This window comes from Vidua macroura, chromosome 7, assembly GCF_024509145.1.
Source record: "Vidua macroura isolate BioBank_ID:100142 chromosome 7, ASM2450914v1, whole genome shotgun sequence".
Lineage (NCBI taxonomy): Eukaryota > Metazoa > Chordata > Aves > Passeriformes > Viduidae > Vidua > Vidua macroura.
Window position 1 is genome coordinate 5,649,280 of NC_071577.1, and position 23,301 is coordinate 5,672,580.

General features: G+C 44.5%; 1 protein-coding gene across 5 annotated transcripts in view; it reads left to right on the forward strand.

Moving 5' to 3' along the window:
• Positions 1-5,182: 5,182 nt before the first annotated feature.
• The window catches only part of IKZF2 (IKAROS family zinc finger 2), a 117,488-nt gene continuing 99,369 nt past the window's right edge, over positions 5,183-23,301 (forward strand). For 4 of the 5 annotated variants that reach the window (XM_053982172.1, XM_053982175.1, XM_053982174.1 and 1 more), the window contains exons 1-3: positions 5,183-5,401; positions 8,118-8,166; positions 8,874-8,978. In XM_053982172.1, coding sequence (XP_053838147.1) covers positions 8,133-8,166; positions 8,874-8,978 — 139 coding nt within the window. In that variant the 5' untranslated portion in view covers positions 5,183-5,401; positions 8,118-8,132. Of the gene's footprint in view, positions 5,402-6,786; positions 6,823-8,117; positions 8,167-8,873; positions 8,979-23,301 lie in introns of all 5 variants that reach the window. The other variant, XM_053982173.1, reaches the window with a different exon arrangement.

Sequence of the window (23,301 nt, forward strand, 5' to 3'; positions counted from 1 at the left end):
TGGTTGTTTGTCACTGAATGTTCCCTGGTACTTTGCAATACTCAACATAATTGATACCTGTCATTTTGCCAAATTTTGAGTAACAACTGTCTCTCTGCCTAAATGCCTCCAGCAGCTCCAGTAATTTAAATAGATCCAGCACGCTTCTGTATTGGCTGCTTCAGGAGCTTCATAATTCTGTGGTGTTCTCTGTGCAGTATGGGATGTATATAATTCTGTTGGTACTGTGTTTTCCAGCCATAAGCAGAGCAAGAGTTAATTCTTATTTTTGTTGAAGTACTAAGTGGGAAGCTAGGTCATGCATAAATCCTCATTGTGCTAGGTGCTGTACAAGCAACGAATAAAAATGATCCCAGGCTCAAGGATTCTCTGTTAGTAGCTTGTGTCATAATTAAATTTTGTTAGGACACTTTAGAATTTCCCTTCCTCATAAATGAAATATCCATATACATTTATAGCTCTATAATAAAAGACAAAATCTGTACACTTTTATTGTGGATGATAAAAAAGAAAATATAATACTGTTTTCCAAGTAACTTGGATATAGCAATTGGAATATGTGAGGGTGAGGGAAAAGATCTGTTTCTTGTATACTTCTGGGTTATATATGCCTAAAGTTGTCCACTTTATAGAGAAAGGAAGAAGTATTTGTTGTAAAAATAGCCTCACACGGAGCACACTGAATTCAGGTGGAGAGCACAGAGCAGGAGTTGGTGCCCTTTTAAGAATCAAATATTGTGTCTTCATGAATAAAGCTCTGACAGTAAAGATAGAAGAAAATACAGGAACCATGTGATATATTAGCAGAATGTTTTACAAAGTCCCCCACAAAGCATCCGCTGCTCTTGAAAAGCCTAACCAGCCCAAGTGAGAAACTATTCACAAATTTAGTATTCAGATTACATACTCTGCCTTTTCAACTGCTCTCTGTACAATGAATGCCTGTACAACTACACTAACAGACACAGATCTACAGTTTCTGTGGCCTTTGAGCTAATATGAGTATTATGCTTCTCCATAAATTACATCTGCATGTCCTGAAAATACCAACTGTTTTAATAGGAATTAATCTATAGGCTTTTATCTTGGTGAAATACAAGGGGTACAGTATGTTGCATCTCTTTCAAAATTAATAGAGTATGCTCTGAAGGTATTCAAGGATGTTCATTATTTTCTTTATAGGTCCATTTATTGATACATATAAGCATAAAACAGTGCTTCATTGTAGGGAAGAGGAGGAGATGGAATAACGAATAGATTAGTGCTTATATGGTTTTTAGATTGCCCAATGCACAGTTAAGCAAAGAAAGGTCTGTGTTTGTCCTCTTCACAGTATATTGGGACTGGATCCAGTTTGTCTTCAAAGTGCCCCTTCTGTGGGAAGGGAAGAGAGGGCTCAGTCCAACAGAAGAGAGCTGATGCAGGGGTCTGCTGCTCCGCCTGCTCAGCGCTGTCCAAGGCAGCAGAGTGGCAAATCATTCCCTTCTAATTTGCAAAGTATACGTAAGTCTGGAGCTTCCGCTGTGCTGAGCTACTATTTATGTGAGCACCCAATAGAAGGTTTTGGGAGTGAATTCCTAGAGCACCTTGACCTTATACAGGCATGTAAAAAGGGAAAATTAGAAACTTTAAACCAGAATTTATATAAAAAGCATGATGGATGTTTTGAATAATAATTCTCACATGTGCATGTGCATATACACACATATATGGGTTAAATGTTTAAATATTTAGCTGAAAACAGGCTGAGCCCATCAAACCTATCAAAGCACATTGCTGTCAAATGATGAGAAATTAAACTCTCCTGTGAGACCAGGGAGCTCTGTTATCTACAGCACACAGGAGGGGAACCAGTGCTCAGGGAGAGTGAGCAAGCGCCAAGGAGGACATCACAGCTCTTGTGTAGGTGGTTGTTGGCACAGCCCGTGATCCTGGGGACAGCTGGACTTGTGTGGCAGGACAGTGTCCCAGGGCAGGCAGGGGTCCTGTGGATGGCAATGGAAAGGGGCTCCCAGGAGCTCCAGGAATGGCTCTTTCAGAGGTGTGCCAGAGGGACCTCTGTAATGTGGCAAAGCTGAGAGCTGCTCTTGGGACACTGCTCGGCAAAAGAAAAGCTCTCCTTGCATTAATTGCTGTGTTTCAGAAATGCGGAACTGAAATGCAGGGCGATAAGGGCTTGACCAAAATCATGCGGAGGCCCTCTGGTCATTGTTGGATGTGAATCTGGCTCCCTTGATCCCCAAGCCATCGCTTGGTCCTCAAGATCACCACAGCAGCTCTGCTGAGCTGGGCAATGTAAATCACTGTGGAGCTCTTGCTACAGCCCAGAGCCAAGTTCTGCCTTGAAACCAGTGATTCAGCCCAGTGTTGCTGTAGTGAGGATGCGCTCATCTCTGCAGCCCTTGGAGTCAGCAAGCTGATTTACAAAGCCAAGTCCTGCCACTTTATTCCCTGCCTCATACTCGTTCCTTGGTCACTCCTCCTTGTTTTCACAGCTTCATTTGGTTTCAAAAGCTTGCAGAGCAGCTTGATTAAAGAAATCAGAAAATATTTACTGTAGAGGATGGGTCTGGCTTTTCCCATCAGCTTCCATGGCTCAAGCAGGTTCCAGCAGCTTTGGGAGAAAAGCTGTTAGCTATTAAGTTATTACCTGTATGGAGAGCCAGCTGGAAGCTTTCAGTTTTCAACATTTTGATGAAAAGCACCATAAAAATCTTGACAACAAGACTTGTAGCATTTCAATGACATGTTTTGCATTTGTCCCTGCTTTTAATGGTCTGTAAAAGTGATCGAAGGCTTCAAAATGCTGCCGAGACCCACATCTCAGGAATTTTTACCCCCCAAAATGAAGAGGGGAAGGGGGTGGGGGGAAAGACAAAACACCAAGTGTGTGCTGTTGAGTGAATTAATTTGGACAGCTTTTGGGAATTCACTTTCCATCTGGAGGAGAGTGTCCGCAAGGAGAGTTATTTCGGCATAAACTGTTACGGTATAATTACCCAGCTCCAGCTATGCCAGTCTATTTTCTGGTGTAGGCAAGCCAAGTCTAGTTGTTGATACGTGGGCGTGGGAAACATGAAGTCTGCTTTCTAGGCTCAGCTCTGAGTGCTCTCTGTGGCCAGTCCCCTGACCTTTCAGCCTTCTTCCTATGCAAAATGAGAAGAGTAAAGTTAAACCCACTTCACAGATGTGGCATAATGACTAATTGGCTCAAATTTGTGGTGTTGGGGAGAGAGCTGTCAATTAACTGTAGTGTCTTGGGCTGGCTGAATAATTTAGCATCTTTTCCAAAGCGGGGCTTGTCTCCCTCTCTCAGGGTTGGGTGGCTCTGCTGCTATTCTACAAAGCAGAATCTCATTTGATGTGGAGTGGCAGTGCTAATAAAACCTGGGGTTCACCTTGTCTCTAACAACAGTATTGTGCTTGTGTGTAGTGAGAGCAAGAGTTAAGGCTTTTGCTTCAAGATTTTGTAGTAAAGATTTTGCCTCAAAGCAAAATTTTCCAGTACCTAGAGCCTTTGATATACAAAGAATGCAGGTATGCAGTGATGGTGGTAGTTCCATTGGCATCTGTCTGAAACTCAGTGGCAAAATGCAGGTGTTACTCTCCTTTGGTACCAATGAAAATCAAGGATAACTCTTCCCTTATTCCCATCAGTTGCTCTGTTGGGTCAAAAGGCTCAAGGGTGTATGGGCAGCCTGAATCTCAATCCTTTCTAGTGCTTACTTGCTTAATTTTGCAAATTGAAATTTCATATTGTCCCTGCATATCATGCGTGACAGACACAACCTCAGCTTCTCAATGGGCCGTGAACTCTGGTGCCTAATGATGGCATTACCAGGGTCACCAGCGCCCAGCAGTTCAAAGAGAAGAGAGCAGGACAATGCTGTTGCACCTGGTCCAGGACCCGCGGAAAGCAGGGAAAACTTCTGTGAGGAAGCATATCGAACATTCACCCTCAGACAAGTGTGTTGGGTCGGGGCAGCCCCTCAGTGGGTCTGTGGGGGTGTCTCCTCAGTGTGCGGATGTCCCCTCGCTGTGGGAAGTACTCGGGGCCGTTCCTTCAGCCTTGGCTGTAGGGCAGCGAGAGGATTTCCCTCAGGATATTAATGGTGGTTTTCACACTTTTCCCAGCACACCGACTTCTCGGGACCGGGGTGGAATGCCATATAGAGGCTTTACTTGCACCCCGGCCGTCTCCACGCCGAAACTCCGCTCACATCGGCCGTGAATGTTTAATTAAGTAACAACCCGGGCCGCCCCCCCCCCTCCCCCCGCCGGGCAGTTATAAATAGAAGTGCTGAATCATGACTCCGCCGGTCCCTCCGCCCGGCCGGCGGGAGTCCCTGGGCGGTGGCTGCCGGCGGGGAGCGGGGGGTGCCCGGCGCGGGGCCGCCCTGAGGGGCCGCGGCCGTGCCCCCGAGGGCGCGCGCGCCCGCCCGCCCGCCCGCGTGAGGCGCGGGGCGCGCACTGTGGCGGCGGCAGCGGCGGCGGCCGCACTTGTCCTGTAATCGATTGCCGAGCGCGCTGAGCGGCCTCGCGCCGGCTGCGGGCACCCGCCCCCCGCCGCGCCGGCCCCGCGGGGGCTGAGGCGCCGCGGGGCGGGAACGGGTCTGAAGGGGGGAGCGAGTGTGTGAGTGCGTGTGAGGCACTGAGCGTGAGTGTCTGAGGGACTGAGTGTCCGTGGGATTGAGTGTGAGTGCGCGTGTGTGTGTGTGTATGAGGGACTGAGTGCGAGTGAGGCAGCGAGTGTGTCCGTGTGAGGGACTTTGAGGGAAGAACTGAGTGTGAGGGAGTGCGTGTGCAGGGCTGAGTGTGAGTGAGAGAGTGAGAATGTGTGAGGGGCTGGCTGTGCGTGAGGGACAGAGTGTGAGTCCGTGGGGGGCGGAGGGTACTGAGTGTGAGGGAGTGAATGAATGTGTGTGGGTTTGAGCCTGAGGGAGGGACAGTGTGTGTCTGAGGGAGTGTGTGTGAAGGAGGAGGTGTGTATGGGTGTGAGGGAGTGCGCGTATCTGTGAGGGATTGTGTGTGTGAGAGGCAGGGTGTGCGCGTATCTGTGTGTGAGGGAGGGAAGGGAGTGTGTGAGGGAGGGAGCGAATGAGTGTGTGGCTGTGTGTGTGTGTCTGTGGGAGGGAGGGAGGGAGGGAGGGAGAGCGGCCGCCGCCGCCGCCGCCGGATCGGTTTCTCGGGGTTTGACCAGCTGTCCCAGGCTAACCCTCTGCTCTCTGAAGATGGAGGAAGTAAAAACAGGATTACCCTTAGCTACGGCTCCTCCGCCGCCTTAGTCCCCCCACAGCCAACTGCCGTGCACAAACACACCTCCACTGGGCAGAGGGAGCCGACACTAATAAACACACAAACAAAAGGGGGATGGAACTGACTCACTGCCTGCGCGGCTGAGGTAAATCTGCGCCTGGCTTCTTATTATTTCTTTCTTTTTCTTTCCCCCCTCCCTTCCTCCCCTCCTCTCCTCTCCTCTCCCTCCCCGGTCCCCCCTTCCCCGGCGGGAGGAGGGACAGCTCCGTTCCGGGGCCGGCGGGACGCGGGGCTCGGTCCGTCCGTGCGGGTCTGTGTGTGCGGAGGGTCCCCGAGCCGAGCGCGGCTGTGCAGCATCCCCGCGGGCGCCGATGACTTGTTGCTGTTAGACCGAAATATTAAAAAAAAAAAAAAGAAAAAAAAAAAAAAACCAACCAAAAAAAAAAACAAAAAAAAACCAAAAAAACCAGCCAAACGAAAACCCCCGCACGAAGACCAGAAGAAAGCAGGGGCAGAAGCCGCGGCGGGTCTCGCCGGTCCGTTACCCAGCCCGGCCCCGCTGCCATTTCCCTCAGCGCCCGCCGCCACCTGCGCGCCCCCGGGGGGCTGCGGCCTGCGGCGGGGAGAAGGGGGGAAAGGGAATAAAATGACAAGCGAGGCAGGACTTCCATGACTTTGACAGGTTGTGGCAGGGGCGGGGAGAGGCAGGATGAGCCTCGGAGCCCGGCGTCGCCCAGGGCCGGAGCGGCGCTCCGGGGAAGTTGGCCCGGGTTTGCTGCGCGGGGTGTGAGTGCGCCCACCGGGCCCCCCCCCTTCCCATCCCGCCCCTCATCCCCTCTTCTCATCCCGCCCCGCAATCCCTCCGCTCCCCCCGATCCCGTGGAATCCGTAAGGAACCGGTGGATCAAGTTTTCCTCTCTCTCTCTCTCTCTCTCTCTCTCCGCGCTAGTTAATCGCATTGCTGTAGCACCGGCTGACCTCCCTCCCTCCCTCTCCCTCTTTTTTTTTTTTTTTTTTTCGTTCTTCATCTTCCTTCAAAGTATGTGCCATTCCTGAGCGAGTTTCCCCGCCGGCTCATCCCGGGGCTTCCCGGCTCCGCATGCCCCACCTGTAAGTGGCGGGGGCGAGTTTCTCTCCCCTATCCCGCTCCCCTTCCCCGTCTCTCTTCCCCCCCCTCTTCTTCCCCTGCCTTTAAAAAAACCCATTTTTTAAAACTTTCTCCATCTTTCTGTGTCTTCAAACTCTCTCCCTCCATTCCTTGTGGAGAGGTCTCAGCAACTGGGATTTGCCATCACCAGCCTAAAAATGGTGACCAAACTTTTTCTTTTCCCTCTCCTCTTTCTCTCCGCATTGAAGAAATAAAAAAAAAAATAAAATTCAAGCTATGTTTTAATTTAGGTTATGGATGTTTCTGTGTTTCTTTTTGTCTTCCCTTCTCTTCCTCCTCCCTTCCTCCCCTTTCTTTCCTTCCACTTCATTGGCTGGGATGATCTTTCCCTGTTGCTTCTGATGTTTCTTTCTTTTTCTCAGTGTGTGCCTGCCTACCTGGACTAGGGGGAAGATAAGGTAATTTTGAAGGGCTTGAGGAAGTGGCTTACCTGTTCTGAAAACTTTTTTGCGTTTTTGTTTTTTTTTTTTGAGATTTCTTTTTAAGAGTTGTGAAAATCACTAATTGAAGAGAGTTTGGTAGCAGCTAGTCAGGTTGAAATTTAAGTGTTATGTGCTGAATGCCTTGGGAATTTGATCTGCTTTATACCAAAGAAGAGCACAGAGAAAAGTATTTATTTATTGGGGGAAAGGCAGGGAGTGGGGAGGGAGGGAAGGAAAGAGGGTTAAGGGAGGGGGAGGGAAGTGGTTTTGGAGACAAGAAGTGAAGCTGCCTGTTTTCCAGTAAGTAATGGAGAAATTCCAGGAGCCAGGGCTAAATATACTTGGCGATCAATACAGAAATGGCTCATTGTGAATAATTTAGCTGCCTGGTGCAGTGAGAGTTTTGAAACTAAAGGCAAAAAAGAGGCCATGGAGGGAGAGAGGAAATAAAATTTTCCTCTGGTCATGTCAGATTCTTAACTTTTCTACTTAAAAGAACATAGTTATGATTATTGATCTCTCCTTTTTTTTCCCCCCCCCCCACAATATATATCAAATGATAGCTAGGGGGTGTCATTCTATACAGTTACTTGGGTTTCGGGAAAGTAATAGCTTGTTCTGTGTCAGCAAAGTGCTTCCAGAAACTTTAAGATTGCTTCACACCACAAAATGCGTGATCTGGGAGTATGAAATGTGATGTTTGGCCTTTTGCTGTGGCAAATAAATAGGGTTAGAGTGAACAGGTGTGTATACAGGTGTGTGTGCACACAGAGGTGTGAGCCAAAGCTGGAACAACTGTGTCCAAGGGGAATGGACACGGGAGGGTTTATTCTGTTTAGACCAGGAGGCAGTCTTTTGTAGTGTGTGTGAAAAAAGCAATTGTTATCCATATCCTCGAAGTCTGTTCTGGCTGCAGATAGAGCAGATAATTGATAAAGCGTTACCATCCCAGCTTGAAGAAACAAGAAGAAAGTCAGGGAAGAGCTCTCAGATCAGGCAAAAATGTGAGTGGGGCACAGAGAGAGAGGTATGGTCAGACCAGGATGATCCAGGTGCCACCTGGCCAGGAGGCAGCTGCATGTCTACTCGCATAATTTACAGGAAGAGTTTGGTGATTTGCAAACGAGCACATGCAGTGCACTTGTGTGTTTCTCTAGGCAGTGGTTGCAACAGCAATAAAATGGGCAACTACTTAGGGCTTTAAGTAAGTTTAATCATTTAATGGTTGATACTGACAGGCGTCTCTGAGGGTGTACTTTTCTGCCTTGCAGCACTGCACTTTGACTATGGAAGCAGAGGCTGTTGATGGATATATTACATGTAAGTAATTATTTTGTTTGATTATTCTAAATTACTTTTCTTTTCCTACTCTCTTTTGTATAATGCAGAAACCTGAAAGTTTAGCTTCCTTGTGTACAGTGTCTGCATTGACGCTGAATTAGTAGCATTTAAATATAAAGTCTCTGTATGACTGAGAAATGTATGGGGATGGGTGCATGGGTGATTATTTCTAGGTTTAAATATTTGCTGAGGGTGAATGAACTTTGCAAATGAGAGAGTTCCTCTCCAGAAATTCAAACTGCAGCCAAAAACTTTTAATGTCTTTCCCTATGTATTTTTCTTGTTTTCTGTGTGAGGGGTTGTGCTTTGTTTAACTGTCAGTTAACCCAGAGCTTTTGGGGGAGGTCTGTATGGTGAATTACTATTCTAGTCTTCCCTTGCCCAGCCTGGATTGTCCCTGACTGCTAATGGAAAAGTAATCCTAACTTACTTAAAACCAAGCAGCTGGGACAAGGTTTGCCACAGGAGTGTGAGTAAAAGACCGGTGACAGTAGCTTTGAGAGGACTCTTAAAATCAGCCAAATGTTTACTTGGGGCCACTGAGAGTCGAGATCTGACAAGGCTCTGGAAGACCCCATCAGTAAAGGAGGGAAGGGCAGGGGCGAGCGGGTTGTGGTTCTTAATCTTTGTGTATCTCTGCTGAAGAAGGGGATACAAACTTACGGGGACGTGTGTTGTGCTCGCAGGTGACAATGACTATTCGCCTGAAAGGGAGCACTGCGGCATGGCCATCGACCTCACCTCTAGCACTCCCAATGGGCAGCACACCTCCCCCTGTCACATGGCAGGCAGTAAGTCTCCTCTTAAGCTTGTTTCTCTCTAGCTGAGGGTTGGGTTGGTCTGGTCCTCCCTAGTCCTTGGTTTGCTTACCAGGTCTTAGCCACTGCTGTTGGCATTGCTAATAACAGAGGAGGACGGGGAAGATTTTCTCTTTTTTTTTGGTTCTTGTTTGTGCTGGTGTCTCATCCAAACATGAATGGGATTACTAGTCTGAACTATCCCAAGGTGGCATTTGAGAGCTGGTCCTTACCTGCTCCAGGTAGGAAAACACTAGGCTTGACATGTGCTGGTTTTGTTTCCTCAGGTTCTGAAATCCAAATAGAAATTATTGTTATTATTATTTCTATTACTTACTTTGCTTCCCGAAACAGCTTGAAGTAGCTTTATTTGAAAACAAACAAATTTTATTTACAAAACTATAGTTGATTCTAACAAACTGAAAGGAGTTTGCTTTAGAATGTCGGGTAGAAACTGAGAGTTTAGTGAGTCTGCACAGTAAGTCTCAAGAGCTGATGATAACACTTAGAGAATTATTTTCCTGTTATATATGGCAGGTAGATAAATGTAGTTTACGCAATTTCATAAAAGCAACAATCTTAATTTTCTGTGTGTGTGAGTACCCTACCTTGTTTAAGTGTTGCTTACAGTGTTACATCAAGATATTTACCTTAATGAAACCTCTGCACTTATAGTCCAGAAAAAATGTAGTGCGCTTTGCTTTCAACATACTTAGTGTTCCTCTCTATGTGATACTAATTTTCTTTCTGGTTTTTGTGTACTACAGATACATATTTCTCTATTTAAACCAAGGGTTAGTAAAATGCCCTACTGAAATCTGTGAAAGAAAGAGAGGGCTTCTAGGATTGCTTGCTTAAAAATGCACAGTGTATTGCCTTCAGAGTCTTTCTGAGAAAAAGATGTTACTCTCCTGTAAGAATTCTTTCCTCTTGCAAATTACGGGTAAAGCACAGTTTTATGAGCCTTTAAACTGAGGGTTATTATGAAGATCTCTCAATTATATACATGTTGCTGGAGAATATGATTTCTAATACCATGGACTGAACTTTATATGACAACCACCCATAATTCAGCATCTTTAGACAATTCCAATTGTGCTGCACTGGGATTCTGATATACTTTATTGTGTTGTAAAAGTTTTACTACTCACTTTCTTCATTTTCTTTGTTTCCCTTTTATTAATGGGAAGGCTTCATTGGAAGGGAAAAAAGTATCTGTGTTTTAAATCTTCTTTATAATCTAGACTGAAAACCAAAGTCAAATTAGGAATTAAAAGATCTAGAATGAAGTCATGCAAAAGGCTTGAACACACTCAGTATTTTCATGTTCATGGTGTTAACATTTTCAATGGTTTTTAAGCTTCATTAGTTCTTTGCAACACATATGTATCTGCAGCCTTGGTGAATATCTTAGGGTTTTTTTAAGAGGGGTTTTTTGGCCTGTCATAGGTGTTTCAAATGCTTTGAGATTCGGATGTGCTGCTCTTGAAAAATTAAGGGCTCTGCCTGGGTTTCCCAAGCCAAACAAAACTGAAGCTTCTTAAATTTATTGTAATTTATTTACTCTTTGCAGGCTTAGGATTGTTTTGCAGAGAGGAAGCTTGTGCTGCCTTAAACATGGAAGATATTGATCAGAGGTTGTCGGCTTTTGTGGCAGCTGTTACATTGGTTCATTTAAGGTTTTTGGCCAAATCTTGAATCTGACATGTGTAGGCTAAATTGCCAGGCTGGGCTTTTGAGCTTTCCACCTGTTTTGTGGGGCACAGGAAATCCTTTTAAAGGTTTGGTAACTCAGGGGCCTGCACCTCTTTTTAAAAACTCTTTTGGGTTTTTTTTTTTTTTTTTTGGTATTTTAAAAGGAAAGATGGAGGTGGAATAGCCATTTGAAATATTTTGTATGAGTTTAGTAGCTCCCAGTGGATTGACCCATCATCCATTGTTTTAGGTAGAGGCAGTGGTCATGTTCTATTTCAGACTGGTTTGATTTGCAGTGGGTTGCTGGAGATTAAGTGATGTTGGCTGCTGTTACAGCAAAGCCCAGGACGTGTCATCCTGGCTGGGTAGGACTTGGGAATGGAGGCGGTGATGCAGGGAGCAGACCCCAAATATTTCGTTTCCCGATTGGTCGCCACTCACTGCCAGAAGCGCATGGCCCTCTTTGGCTGTGTGCTCTGGATGTGCACCTGCAAGGTAGAGATCGAAGTTTTGACCTTTGTTCTTCTGGCCTTCTACTGAATTGTTTTGAACCACAGCTCTTAATTTAGTCAGAATTTGTGCCTGGCTCAGAAGGAGAAACACCGAAAGAAGGAAATTTCTTGGATCTGTGCTGAAATGACTGAGTAGTGCTCTCCCAGCAACAGCAGAATTATGTGCTGGGTAAAGAGTCTTCTATGTTCATTAGCCCCTGGCAATCTGTGTTAGTAGTTCTGTCTGGATTACTGATGTTTACAGGTTCTATTCCAAAAGGGTTTGGGTCGAATATTTTGGCTGCTGCATCCTTTAACCTATTGTCATTTTCAAGTGTCTAGATGGTATTTGTAGGTTATGGACGGGGATGACACTCAATTTTCCTTGTGAATGAGATGATCCTGAAAGATGAATCACACTAAATCACCTGTCATAGCTAACTGATGATCTTACATATACCTGCCTTTAGCAGAACACTGCATGTGTGTTGGCAGATGCTCTGTTCTAAAATACTTCACTGTAGTTTTATGTAAGCAAAGATTTAAAATACATGTAAATAGTCAAACTGTAGAGGTTGATAGATCATCTCACTTTTCTCTGCAGCAAAAGATGAATTAGTGTTACACCTGCTGAGTACAGATGATATATTTACATAGCCCCAAATCTGGAAGTCCAGATTTTCTTTTGATCTTCCGTAGGAAAACTCTTACAAAGGCTGACACCCAGAGCTGGGTGTCACAGGCTTGCTCAATTAACTTTGTGTTGGTACTAGAAAGTTCCCTGCATGGCCCTAAGCCCCCCCCCAGACCCCACTGAGTTCAAGGGAGTCTGTCTTGCTCCCGTCCGTGAATGTTGAACTGGGCTCTAAACGATCAGAAACCTCCGAATAGGAACTGGCATGCTAATTAAAGGCTAATGGGGAATCCTTATAAAAGAGGCTTTAAAAAGAAATAATTCCCAGTCACCTCCCCACAATGCCACACTGAGTTCTTACTACAGTTATTAGAGATATTTTTTTCCTGTAGGTTAAAATGGACTTAGAGGAATGTCTGCTTTAGAAACTGCAGGGGCACAGTTGTTCAATTAGTTGACTCAATCATTGCTTTGTATAGGATGAAGGACACTTCTCTAAGATCACTGGCCTGGTATCATAGGAAAACAGTAGCAGCAGCTATTAGCATCTGACAGTCAGCGACAAAGGCAATTTCCCCTTAAATTAGAGGCTTGACAGTGGGTGTCCCAGTTAACTTTCTTATCTTTGCTTTCATAGACAAAAGGAGCCCTTAAATGAAACAGAGTCAGAACAATCATAAATATCAAACCCAACATCTGATGTTTGAAACCGATTAAAATTGTGGTATGCTTTCAAGAGGTGTTTATAGCAGCTTGAAGCGTTATTAAGTTATGAGAATTAATTCATTAAGAGAATAAGTCACATCGGCTGACTCTGCTGCTGAAAATAATGAGGCGCTCGCGTTTTCTGCGTGGTGGGGAACGATCGCGCTGTCTGACGAGATCACTAATTGGGACAGCTGCACTAAGTGGGAATGATTTCAGCAGTGGTGTTTAAAGAGAACTTGGGCAAGGTTTTATTGTAATGTAGCCAATACTATATTCCAAGTGGTCAGGGTGGACTGTCGGTTGCACTTTTTTTTTGTGGCATCAAAGCCCCAAATCTTTCCTGATCACTTTGATTTTTCAAGCCTAAGTTGTCATAGGACTCCTGTTTTGTCACAGTTGTGTTGTCCTGAGCAGAGAGTTACGTGTACCACGGCTGTATTGGCACATCTGTAGGGATAAAGAAATGTAATTTTGAAGCCTGACTGTTGGACTGAAACCACATAAAGTTAAAAGTTGCTCCATGCCTCAGCTCCGTGGCAAACAAGTCTTGTCACCACTAGAATTTACTCCCAGGCATGTGAGGCTGAACCTTGCTCTGGGAGTCTTTCCTGGCTCAGTATGTGTTGTGGACTTTTTAGTAGGATGAGGTGATGGAAGCTTTCCTTTAGGGAGGGTGGTTGAAGCTGGCTGGGCTGGGCTGCAGAGGGGGACTGAATTAGTGCTGTGAGGCAGTTACTACTCCCCTGATGTGTGCACTGGGGCATGAAGAATTCTGGCAGCCAAACTGCTGTGCTATGAACTGGGGTTTCAGGTCTCCATTTCTTCCAAATATCTTGGAAAGTGCTAAAAACCCGGACCTGATAACCTCGAGATGCTGAGGAATCTTCTTTCCTCAGCAGCCTTTAAGGAGTACGGTAGGCAGCATTTATTGGTCTGGGTATCTCCTGCCTCAGTGCAGGGAGGTGGACTTTTGACAGTCACTTGAGATGCCCTCTAATCCTTTGTGTCTGACTTTGCAGTCTTGACACTTTGATTTTTTTAGAGCTCAGCTATGGAATTGCTTGGTGATGCCCAATACAGATGTACCTGTGGTTTGGCAGGTTGAAGGACAGTGAAGATGGACTTTGCCAAGATGAGCTCAGACATGAGGGATGAGCTCAATAAAGTGTGGCAGGGAACTGTAAGAAGTGAGCTCCTTGGGCACTTAGAAGAGCACGGTCTTTGCTTCAGTCTTTTATCCTCAGACTTCCTGAGAATTGCCAGGGCAGTAGTAGTAATCAAAGTTTTAGCCAATGCATTTAGCTTTCTTGGAGTTTAAGAAGAAAAATTATTAAATGGAAAGGCAGTCATCAGGATTTTAACAGAAATAGAGGGGTTTTCCACGCCTAAGAAACCAAAGCTCTGCAAAGTAGTGCTACACTGTGTTTCTTGAAAAAAACTACAACCCGATCAGAGGAAAGGGTTAACTGGAAACTAAGCATTTCCTGGGATGTACCTTGAATTGTTATAGCTTTATCCACATCAGCTCAGATTTTTCACACTGGTGTGGTTAAAATAATGAAATAGTTCCTCTGATACAAAAACCAGCACAGAGTAGCCACTGAAATGAGTTGGTGTTTGAGTATCCGTAGCCCATCTGCAACGGTGAAGGGCTCCCCTGTGTGTTTTTGCTATCTTCTGTCACAGTCCTGGCATTCCCTATGGAGCCGCATACTCGGCTGCAAAAACATTCCTCCCTCTCAGTGAGTGTTATAACGAGGGTGGAGTGAAATGATCAGTTAATCTCATTAAATAGGTTTTTATTCATTCTGTTGGAAGTCCCTTGAAAGGTCATCTGCCAGGGCTTTGTTGCAGCACACACCTTTCTTGGGAAGCTTCTGTTATTCTCTTGGACTGTCAGGTTCAGTTAACTTTCCCTGGTACACACCCTGTTACAACACTGTGCTCTTGCTAGCTTTGTAGTCAGCAAATTTTCAGTGTTTGCTTCTGGAATTTCAGTTCCTTTTCAGACATGCCAACGAAAAGAGCAGTCTTCATCTTCCATGAAATATTACACTTTGATAGCAGCTGGATGACAGATACCTGTTGGAGAGTGTTCTGTGTTTCCCATCCCTGAATCTGGGGGAAGGTGCTACTGTTGAAATCAGTGGATATCTTCTCTCAGGAAATTGGTTCAAAGGCTTGTTTCCAGTTCCTGTGGGCCACAGGCTGTGTCTAGTCCTTCAGCAAAGTGATGGAGGTTTCCAGGTTGGCAGGACTAAGTTTTAGAGGTGGAAATGCAGCTGCCTGTGCTACCTTTGTGCAGTACTGAGGGTGAGCAGTGTTTGTCCTTCCAGTACCAAGAGGCACCTTGAAGAAGTGATGCCATTCTATCTAGGAGGAAAAGGCAGAGCCTCCTTTTCTGCCTTTTGCTTCAGTAATCCCAGTGAATGAAAATCCTTGAAGAACCCACCTTGAAATAGGTCTAAAATTGACCTGTTCTAAAATTCTGTAGAAAATTGAAGAGAAGGCTGAGCCACTGCTCTGTGTAGTATCAAGACCTGTTACCAGCCCAGGTGAGGAGCCTGTGCCACAGCGTGTTGTCCCTTCCCTAGTGTAGCAGGTGCTTGTTTGGAGTCCAGGCAGCTGACTGCTGCATCCCAATGGAAGGAAGCAGAGCTGGATTATCACTGAGAAGCAAGGAACATGACAGATATGACTGTGGGCTAGGTTACCAGAGGCCCAGTTTTTCTCCAAATTCTGGTCATTGTAGGGAGTCCCTTCATGTTTCTGTGCTTTTTTTTTTCCCTCTTGCCTTTTATTTTCTGAATCACAGAAGCCATAGATCACTTAGGATGGAGACTTGGATGGTACATGTTAGCCTTTGTCAAAAGTAGGATTTTTTTACAATATCTTCTTTGCTTAGGGGTTATTTTGCATTTAATTTTTGCAGCCCCACAATGGGATGCATTCAGAAGTACCTTAATACCAGTGCAGCTTATTTCCTGTCCTGCACAGGAATAATTGTGGTGGTCCTAAAGTACCCTGTTGTGGTGTGATTACATTACAGCAACCACGGAATTTTAACTCTTCCCACACCACTGAGCATTGCCAGGTCTGCGTGTGGACGAGCCCCTATTCACACTGCCCAGCAAAATGTGCCCTTGATCTGGAGCCAGGTCTACATTACTGGCTTCTGCTGGCACTGCTGTGTCAGCCTGTGGCTTTCAAGAACTGTAATCCCTCACAGGCAGAGAGATGCTGGCAGAAGCTCCAGCTCTGAGCGTAGCCCTGGCTGGCAAGGTCACCTGCAAGTGCTGTTACAGGTGTTACATTGGAAAGGACCGTAAAACAGCAGACACTGTTCCTGGAAAAGCATGGGCTTGATTGATCCCCCTCATTTCTGTGCTGATAGGTCATGTCAACTTCTGTGAATTAGAATGTCTTTTCTGGGTTTTTAAAATGACTTTTGCTTTCTCTCTGCCTCTTACTTTCAAAAAATCTTTCCAGTTTGGGGGTTTATTCTTGTAGTGCTGTGTGGCCAAGGCATAGCACCACAGAGGTAGTGAGCTCTGCATGCATTGTATGAGCTTCTTTAGCTGCTGGTTGCTCTATGTTTGTCCTGTCCAGAGAGGTCACAGGGCTCTTGGTCTTCACTTTGGTGAAGCTCAGGTTGGTGGTCAGAGCCCTGTGTCCCTGTGTCTTATGGCTGCAGGCACACAGGGTGTGGTGATTGGCAGTGGGGCTGCAGCCCAGCCTCATCCCCCATGGGCACAGCTGTGAGAAGCAGGTGAGCAGCATTGACAGCAATGAGCCATGGAGTGCCCAGGTGCACTGAGCAACCACCAAAGGGAGCAGAGGGCACACAGGTGCACTGCATGAACAGGAGGGGTAGAAAAGGCTGGGCTGAAGGACAAGAAGGGCAGATGCTTGCAGCCTTGTGAAGTGCCCTGGTGTTACTCTGTATGGGCAGGTGCCTGAAGCCTTCTGCTGTGGTAAGGTGTTACTGTGTATGGGCAAATGCTTAAAGCCTTCTGAAACTCCTCTGTGTATCGTGGCTGTCTCAACTGTGACATGTGCTGTGACATGTGGGGGGGAGGTCAGTCCTGGGGCCAAACCAGGTTCCCTCCCCCAGTGTGGATGGTGTGAATATCTGTGTCTACCAGCTGGTAGTGAAAAAAAAGAGGAGTTGAAGTGTATCATTCTCCTACACAGGTAGAAGCCCCTCTTCTTAGCAGACTGTGGGTTTTTCACAAGGCATGAGCCAAGGAATCTGATTCACTACAGACCTGTCTGCTCTCTCCACCATGGTTTCATGTTACTTGGAGAAGCTGCACAGACTGTTTTTTCTAGCCTCTTTTCCTGCTGTGGTATTGGTACCTATCACCTGTGAGGTTGCTCTGGGCACAGGTGTAGTCACTGCAGTAGGGGAGAGAGAAGGGGGAGATCAGTGTGAATATTCAGGTCCCTGCCCTGTCTCTGACTTGGAGAAGGCTTTTAGAGGACTTGGTGCTACTGTCCACCCTGAAACTTCATGCAGTGGGGTAGAAGATCCAGCTGTACCTGGGTGCTGCTGTTGTCAGGCCCTTTGTCCTGGGGGTTGGATGTCTCAAATGTTTTTCAAAGGAGGTAGGGCATGCTGAAGTACATAAACCTTGTTTATCCATTCACCTTGTTGCCTATCCCACCTATTGTCTTTTCTTGTTATGCATCTTCTCGTGTGAGGGGGTAAGGCGGGCTGTGTTTCCTCTCTGGCAAATGGAAGATCTGGGCAGGGCTTAAGGGAGAGATGCGCCGTTGGCAGTTAAACCGCATTCACGACAAAGCTTGACGTTCCGATGGGGGGATTTTCTTGTTTATCCCCTCTGTTCCTCCACTTGAACAAAACAAGTGTTAGACTAAAGGTATCCGTGCTGTGAACTTCAGCATCAGGCTGGAGTTTTCTCAGCTTCTTTTTAGTGATGTTTTCCTTGCATTCCACCCCAGCCTTTAAAACCTCCCAATTCCATCAGAAGAAAGTGATGTTGTCCTGGTTTTTCTCAAGGGGCATGTGTTGCCTCAGTCCATGAAAATTAATGTTGGTGAATGGCACAGAATGCTGGCTGCAGAGCCCTGTGATATGCTCAAGTCTATGGTAATTTTTCTCATAATTGTTCTTGGATTTGGGAATGCCTGTGTGCGAGTCTATGAGAATTCATACCTAATCTTTTCTAGACATCAACTCAGCTTTTGGACATTTTATGATTCCTTTTGCAAGCAAAGTTGCTTTTTTAGGTAATGATCTAGCCATGATGCATAAACTGAGAGAGTTTTTGGTAACTCTAGCTGTGCATCATTTAAACTTCAGCAGTGTGAATTAAACACCCGCTTTATTCCAAGGAGCAGCAAACAGGATGGTGTGAATTCCTTTATTTTGAAAATGAAAGAAGTTGCTTCTTTCTGTATGAAAACAGCAAGTCTTTTTACCCACAAGAGATGATGTTTATTCATTTAAGGGAGAGTAGCTGTTCTCTCAAAGTTGTGGATGGTTTAAAAGCTTCCAGGAAAGAGTGGCAGTAGACTGAAGACCTTGTTCTGGTTAGCATCCAGGTCTGTGATAGAGGGAGACAGCTCAGGCAAAAGAATAAAATGGTGTTTGGTTTTTAATCTTGCTTCTTGAGAAATTGATATCCTGCAGGGTTTGCCTTGTCAAGATAACGGCCCCTGAAGGAGAATAAATCTTATTAATTAGCAGTTTTGCATACTGCTTTTAATTGTTTGTTCCTAGGTACAGGTTTGTATTGCACATGCACTGTTGTGGTGAGGGGCCTGTCTCCTGCAGCCCTGGAGGGTCTACCTGAGTATAGAAATATTTCAGAATACACCATTGGGCCTTAAATTTATTCAGTGCCTTAATCCTCATCACCTTGCAGATTTAGGCATGTCCTAAATGCAGTTGTAAGTAATAGTTTTACAGTTTAATCTCCCAAAATTGGGTCAACCTTACCAGTTGTTTTGACCTTGTTACCAGCACAGGTAGTTCCTGAGTGAGTCAAATGCATCTTCGTGCAGCTGTGTGGAACAGTCTGGGGTATCAGCTTTACTTGAAACCCCCTGTTTGAGATTTTCCCCCTACCTTAAATACACAGGCCTGTCTCTCTGTCACTTATAGGGTATTATCCTTTGGATAATCTAGTCTTCTAGAGAGTAATATCACAATATTTCCTTGTTATATTGTGCTTTTTCAGTTTTAAGAGCTTTACGGAGGATACCAGTTGAAGAGATACAAATGAGTGGACAGAATTTTAGGCTGAAGAGGTGGAGAAAAAGTAGGGAAATTAATCTTAGAAGAATTGAGCTCCTGTAGGTGGAAGACAGCTTCATAATTAGTGTATGTGACTGCAAATTGTCAGAGTATAGGTATCTCTCAAGAGTTCAGAAGAATGATGTGCTAGTTGTGTATGCAAGGGTCAAGTAGTATATAACATTAGCAGACTGAGAGCTCTGTGAGTTTATTCTTGGCCTTCTATTAAATTTGTTTTCTACGAATTGCACAATTTCTTTTGCCACAATCCCGCGTACCTACATGTGAAATGCAGAGTGTTCTCATAGTCTAAATGCTATGACCCATCAGCTGCCCCCAAATTACCTAATATCAAGTAGAGAAGGTTGGCAGCCAAAGAAAACGATAGGAAAATGTGTCCAGCCCTGGTTTCTGACAAGCCTGTACATGTGCAGTGGAGTAATACAAATGGAAGGCACTTAGAGAGGGCTTCAGCCACATACAGCAGAGAAGTACAGGCTTGAAAAATTCTAGGAAAGTGCAATTCTTATGAAATGAGGAAGACAGAAAGAGGTATGGGAATTGTGCCTTGGCTGAAGGAAAAACTATTTAGCACCACCCTTTTCAAATGTCAAATGCATGGGAAAAAGTTGTTGGAAGCCAGTCTCTGCTGAGTTTGCTGCTTGCAAAACCTACTTTTTGTGAGATGTGTTGTGCAAAAGCACCTCTCTGGTCTGCCTGTGAGACCAGACATGACTCAGGCTATCAGCATGTAACATGGTTTCAGGTTGCTGTCTTACTGCTCTTGGTCTAAAATGCTGGAAAGGAGTGTTTGCTTTTTTTCTCACTTTTCAAGTGCTTCATTCATTTAATGTCATTAGTGCTATTGTTACTTAAATTTACCTTCTGACTGGTAACCATTAAATATTTATAGAGAAATCAATAGTAGTGAGATTTTTGCTCAAGTAAATATATATCACATATGTACTCAAAACCAAAGCAAACTGCAGTGCATTCCAGGAAATAATCTATAGTGCTGCTCTGTAATGTTCTTCCTCATCTTCATGTCAGGATGTTTTATCTGTGTCCCAGCTCACCCGTTCCTGCCTCAGAACTCTGGCTGTTCTTTTTAACAGCCTAGATCAAGGGAGCCTTAGGAAAAGAGTAGAAGTGTTTTCACAGTAGAAATGTGAATGATAATTGCCATAAAATTATCCAAGGTTCCTTAATGACTGGATGCAGGGAGATCCTTAGCTTTGATGATATGTCTGGTGGACAGCGCCCCAGCCAGAGACTGCTGTACTAGAGGAAGAGAATGGAACTGGCTGGAGGCAAACCCAGCCCTTCCCAGCACTTGGAAAGGGAAGAGTATTTTTGAGAGAAGGTGGTGATGTGGCAACGGAAGATGATGGTTTAAAACCATTTCAAACCAATGCCTCATAAAAAAAATAGGACTGGGCTGAAAGTGGCTTTGGAACCAGGCTTAAGTTTGTTGGAGGGGAATAGACAAAGGTGTGATATAGACAGCACAGCCAATGTGCACAGGGCAGTTTATTCTCCATATTGGGTCTCTGCAGCATTTTCTTGTGCAACTGTAGATGGAATAAATCTTTGTAGACCATCCAAGAGATGACCTTAATCAATTGTTCTGGCCAGGTGTTTTGGAAGGGGGAAAGCTTCCTTATGAGTCAGTGATGAAATTTCAATTTATAATTATGACTGTAGTTTATAATAATAATTCTAATTATATATATAAACAGTTTAACCTACTACAATGTAAAATGGTAACATTTGCTGAGCTTTGGCTGCTTTCAGATGGTGAAAATGTGCTGGTGGTTGTTGGCTGGATTTCAGAAATATTTGTCAAAATTTTGTGTGCTATGTGAACAACAAAATTTTGTGTGGATTAAGCAATTATTAATTCTCTCCCATTATCCGTCAGATAAAACTACAACTAGCTCATTAACCAAAATTAATTGTAAATAAAGCCGATCTGTTGTTGAGGAACCTAGTTAGAATGGTAATTGGGTAATGATGATGCATTTAATTTCAAACTGCAGATTTAAAAGCTACTCCTTTTGGCAGTGATAGAGCAAGGTGTTCTGAAATGAAGCCCGGTGCTTGTCACTGCCATTGTCCTCTTAATTAATGCCACCAGGACTGCCTGTGTTTTGAATCTAATTAGTGTCCCCTGCAGAGCACTTGGAAATGTCCTGATTCTGCTCACACTGAAGCCAGTGGTTAAACTATTTTGTGACCCCTGTGGGCAGGAGGTAACACAGGAGGCAGTGTGGAAGTGGTGGTGTAGGACATTATGCACTGCTGGCTTCCCTCCTGCAGCAGCACATCCTCATGTCTGAGCTCTGGGAATATTGGCTGTGCTTTGGGATTTGCTACTCACTTGCCATGGAGATAGATGTGGAGTTTCAGGCCAACAAAACTGAATTGTGACTCAACGTTTTAAAAATGATTGAGTGAGTAATTTTCTATGCAGCTTCATTACAGTATCTTTTGCCCCAAGGATTATTTACTGTAGAGTAACTTCCAGCATGTTTTCGCTGCTATTTGTAATGTTGAATTTTAATAAGAAAGGGCTTGTTTAAATAGAATAATGTTTTTATCCCAAATTGTCCAGTTCTAATGGTAAAATTGGCTTCACAAGTAAAATCAGCAGTCGTACCTGCTGGCTTATGTGCACAATTTCTTGATGATTTTTTTTCTCTGTTTTCAAAATTTATTAAATGCTATTATGAGATGAGCACAGTGTGTTTGAGTTTAGCCAACTACAATTTCAATCATTAACAAAGAAATGGGTATTGGAAAAAGAACATATCATTCAGGAGGGCCACCAAGTTGTTCAGAGGGATGGAGCACCTCTGCTATGAGGAGAGGCTGAGAGAATTGGGATTGTTCAGCCGAGAGAAGAGAAGGATTTGGGGTGACCTAGTTGTGGCAAGAAAAATTGAGAGGGACTATTTACAAGGGTCTGGAGTGACAGGACAAGGGGGAATGACTTCCCAGTGCCAGAAAGCAGGGTTAGATTGAACATTAGGAACAAATTTCTGACTGTGAGGGTGGTGAGGTCCTGGCACAGGTTGCCCAGAGCAGCTGTGACTGACCCTGGATCCCTGGAAGTGTCCAAGGCAGGTTGGAGAGGGCTTGGAGCAAGCTGGGCTAGTGGAACGTGTCCCTGCCCATGGAAGGGGGTGGGATGAGATAGGTTTTAAGGTCTCTTCCAACCCAAACCATTCTCTTATTCTCCTTGTCCTATCATTTGTAATCACTCTACTGATTTTTTTTTTTTTCCTTCTGACTTGGTTTAGAGGGAATTACAGAACTAAAGCATTGACTTAATCTTTAATGTTCCTACTTACCAGACATTAAGGGAATATAGAATAAATATATTTTACCTGTTTTATTTTTAACTTTTTCTCTGTGAGGTTTTTTTTTTTTCTTTTGTGCTTCCTAGTCCACGGGGAGAAAAACCCTTCAAGCATGTTTTAGTTACATCACTAATATTAGAACTGAGTAATCGGGTGGCTTTGGCAGCAGTCTCGTTTATAAATTGTTGGTGAGCAGATGGCTCACCAAGTTGGCATGCCAGCTCCAAACTTTCACAATCATGAGTCAAGTTTTAAATCCCAAGATTGCCTTACATACCATGAGGGTTTTTTTTATTTTTAATGTGTGTTTGTTTAATAAATGTAACTCTCGATGGGTCTTCTCATTCCTGAGCTGTGTTTTGCACTGAAGCATGGCTTTTCAGCAGTTTCTGGCTTTGGGAATGCCTTTTTTTTCTTAATTTAATGAAAGTGGAGACTTTTTAGTCACATATCTGAAAATCTTACTGCTAAGAAAAACTAATAAATGACAGTGTAAGGGACATAAAAGTGAGACTTGTCAGTTCTGGCTAACGTCAAGCAGTTCAAATGATTGAGATCATTCACAAATGAACGTATAACAACTTTTGGTTTGTGTGCACAAGTATTTTTTAGGAATAATTTGCTGGTATCTGTTATCCTGGGTATGCAGTTCTATGCCAATTTGTTTGTTTACTGAGTGCAGGGCTTAAGTCATTAGGCAGCATGGAGTACAAGTGTTACATTTTGAAATGCAAGAGTGAATATTTTCTGTAAGCAAAATGTAGCAATAAGGAAACTGGGCCGAGCAAGAGCGCCCAGACATTCGCCTTGTGCGCACAATGAAGTTCCAAAAGGGTCGGATCTTGATCCACTTGAGAATTTGGACTAATATTACTGGAAGGATTTCTGCTTTTTTTCTTTTTTCCTTTTCAAGCTATTCCTTTAAGTAAAATTAATATGCTATATGTGGGTTATAATGCATTGTGGGACCTGTTATGAAATGATAATTAGACCTTATTTCTAAATGATTCCACACAAAGTGTGCTGTTGTAAATGCTAAACAACTGTGTTTCATCCATAATCATGTAATTGGTGTGTGCAGCTAATTAGTGTGTGTTCAGTTTAGGCCCAGATTTTTTGGAAATGTCTCCTGTTCTGGTCCTGATTTAGCAAAGCTCTTAAACAG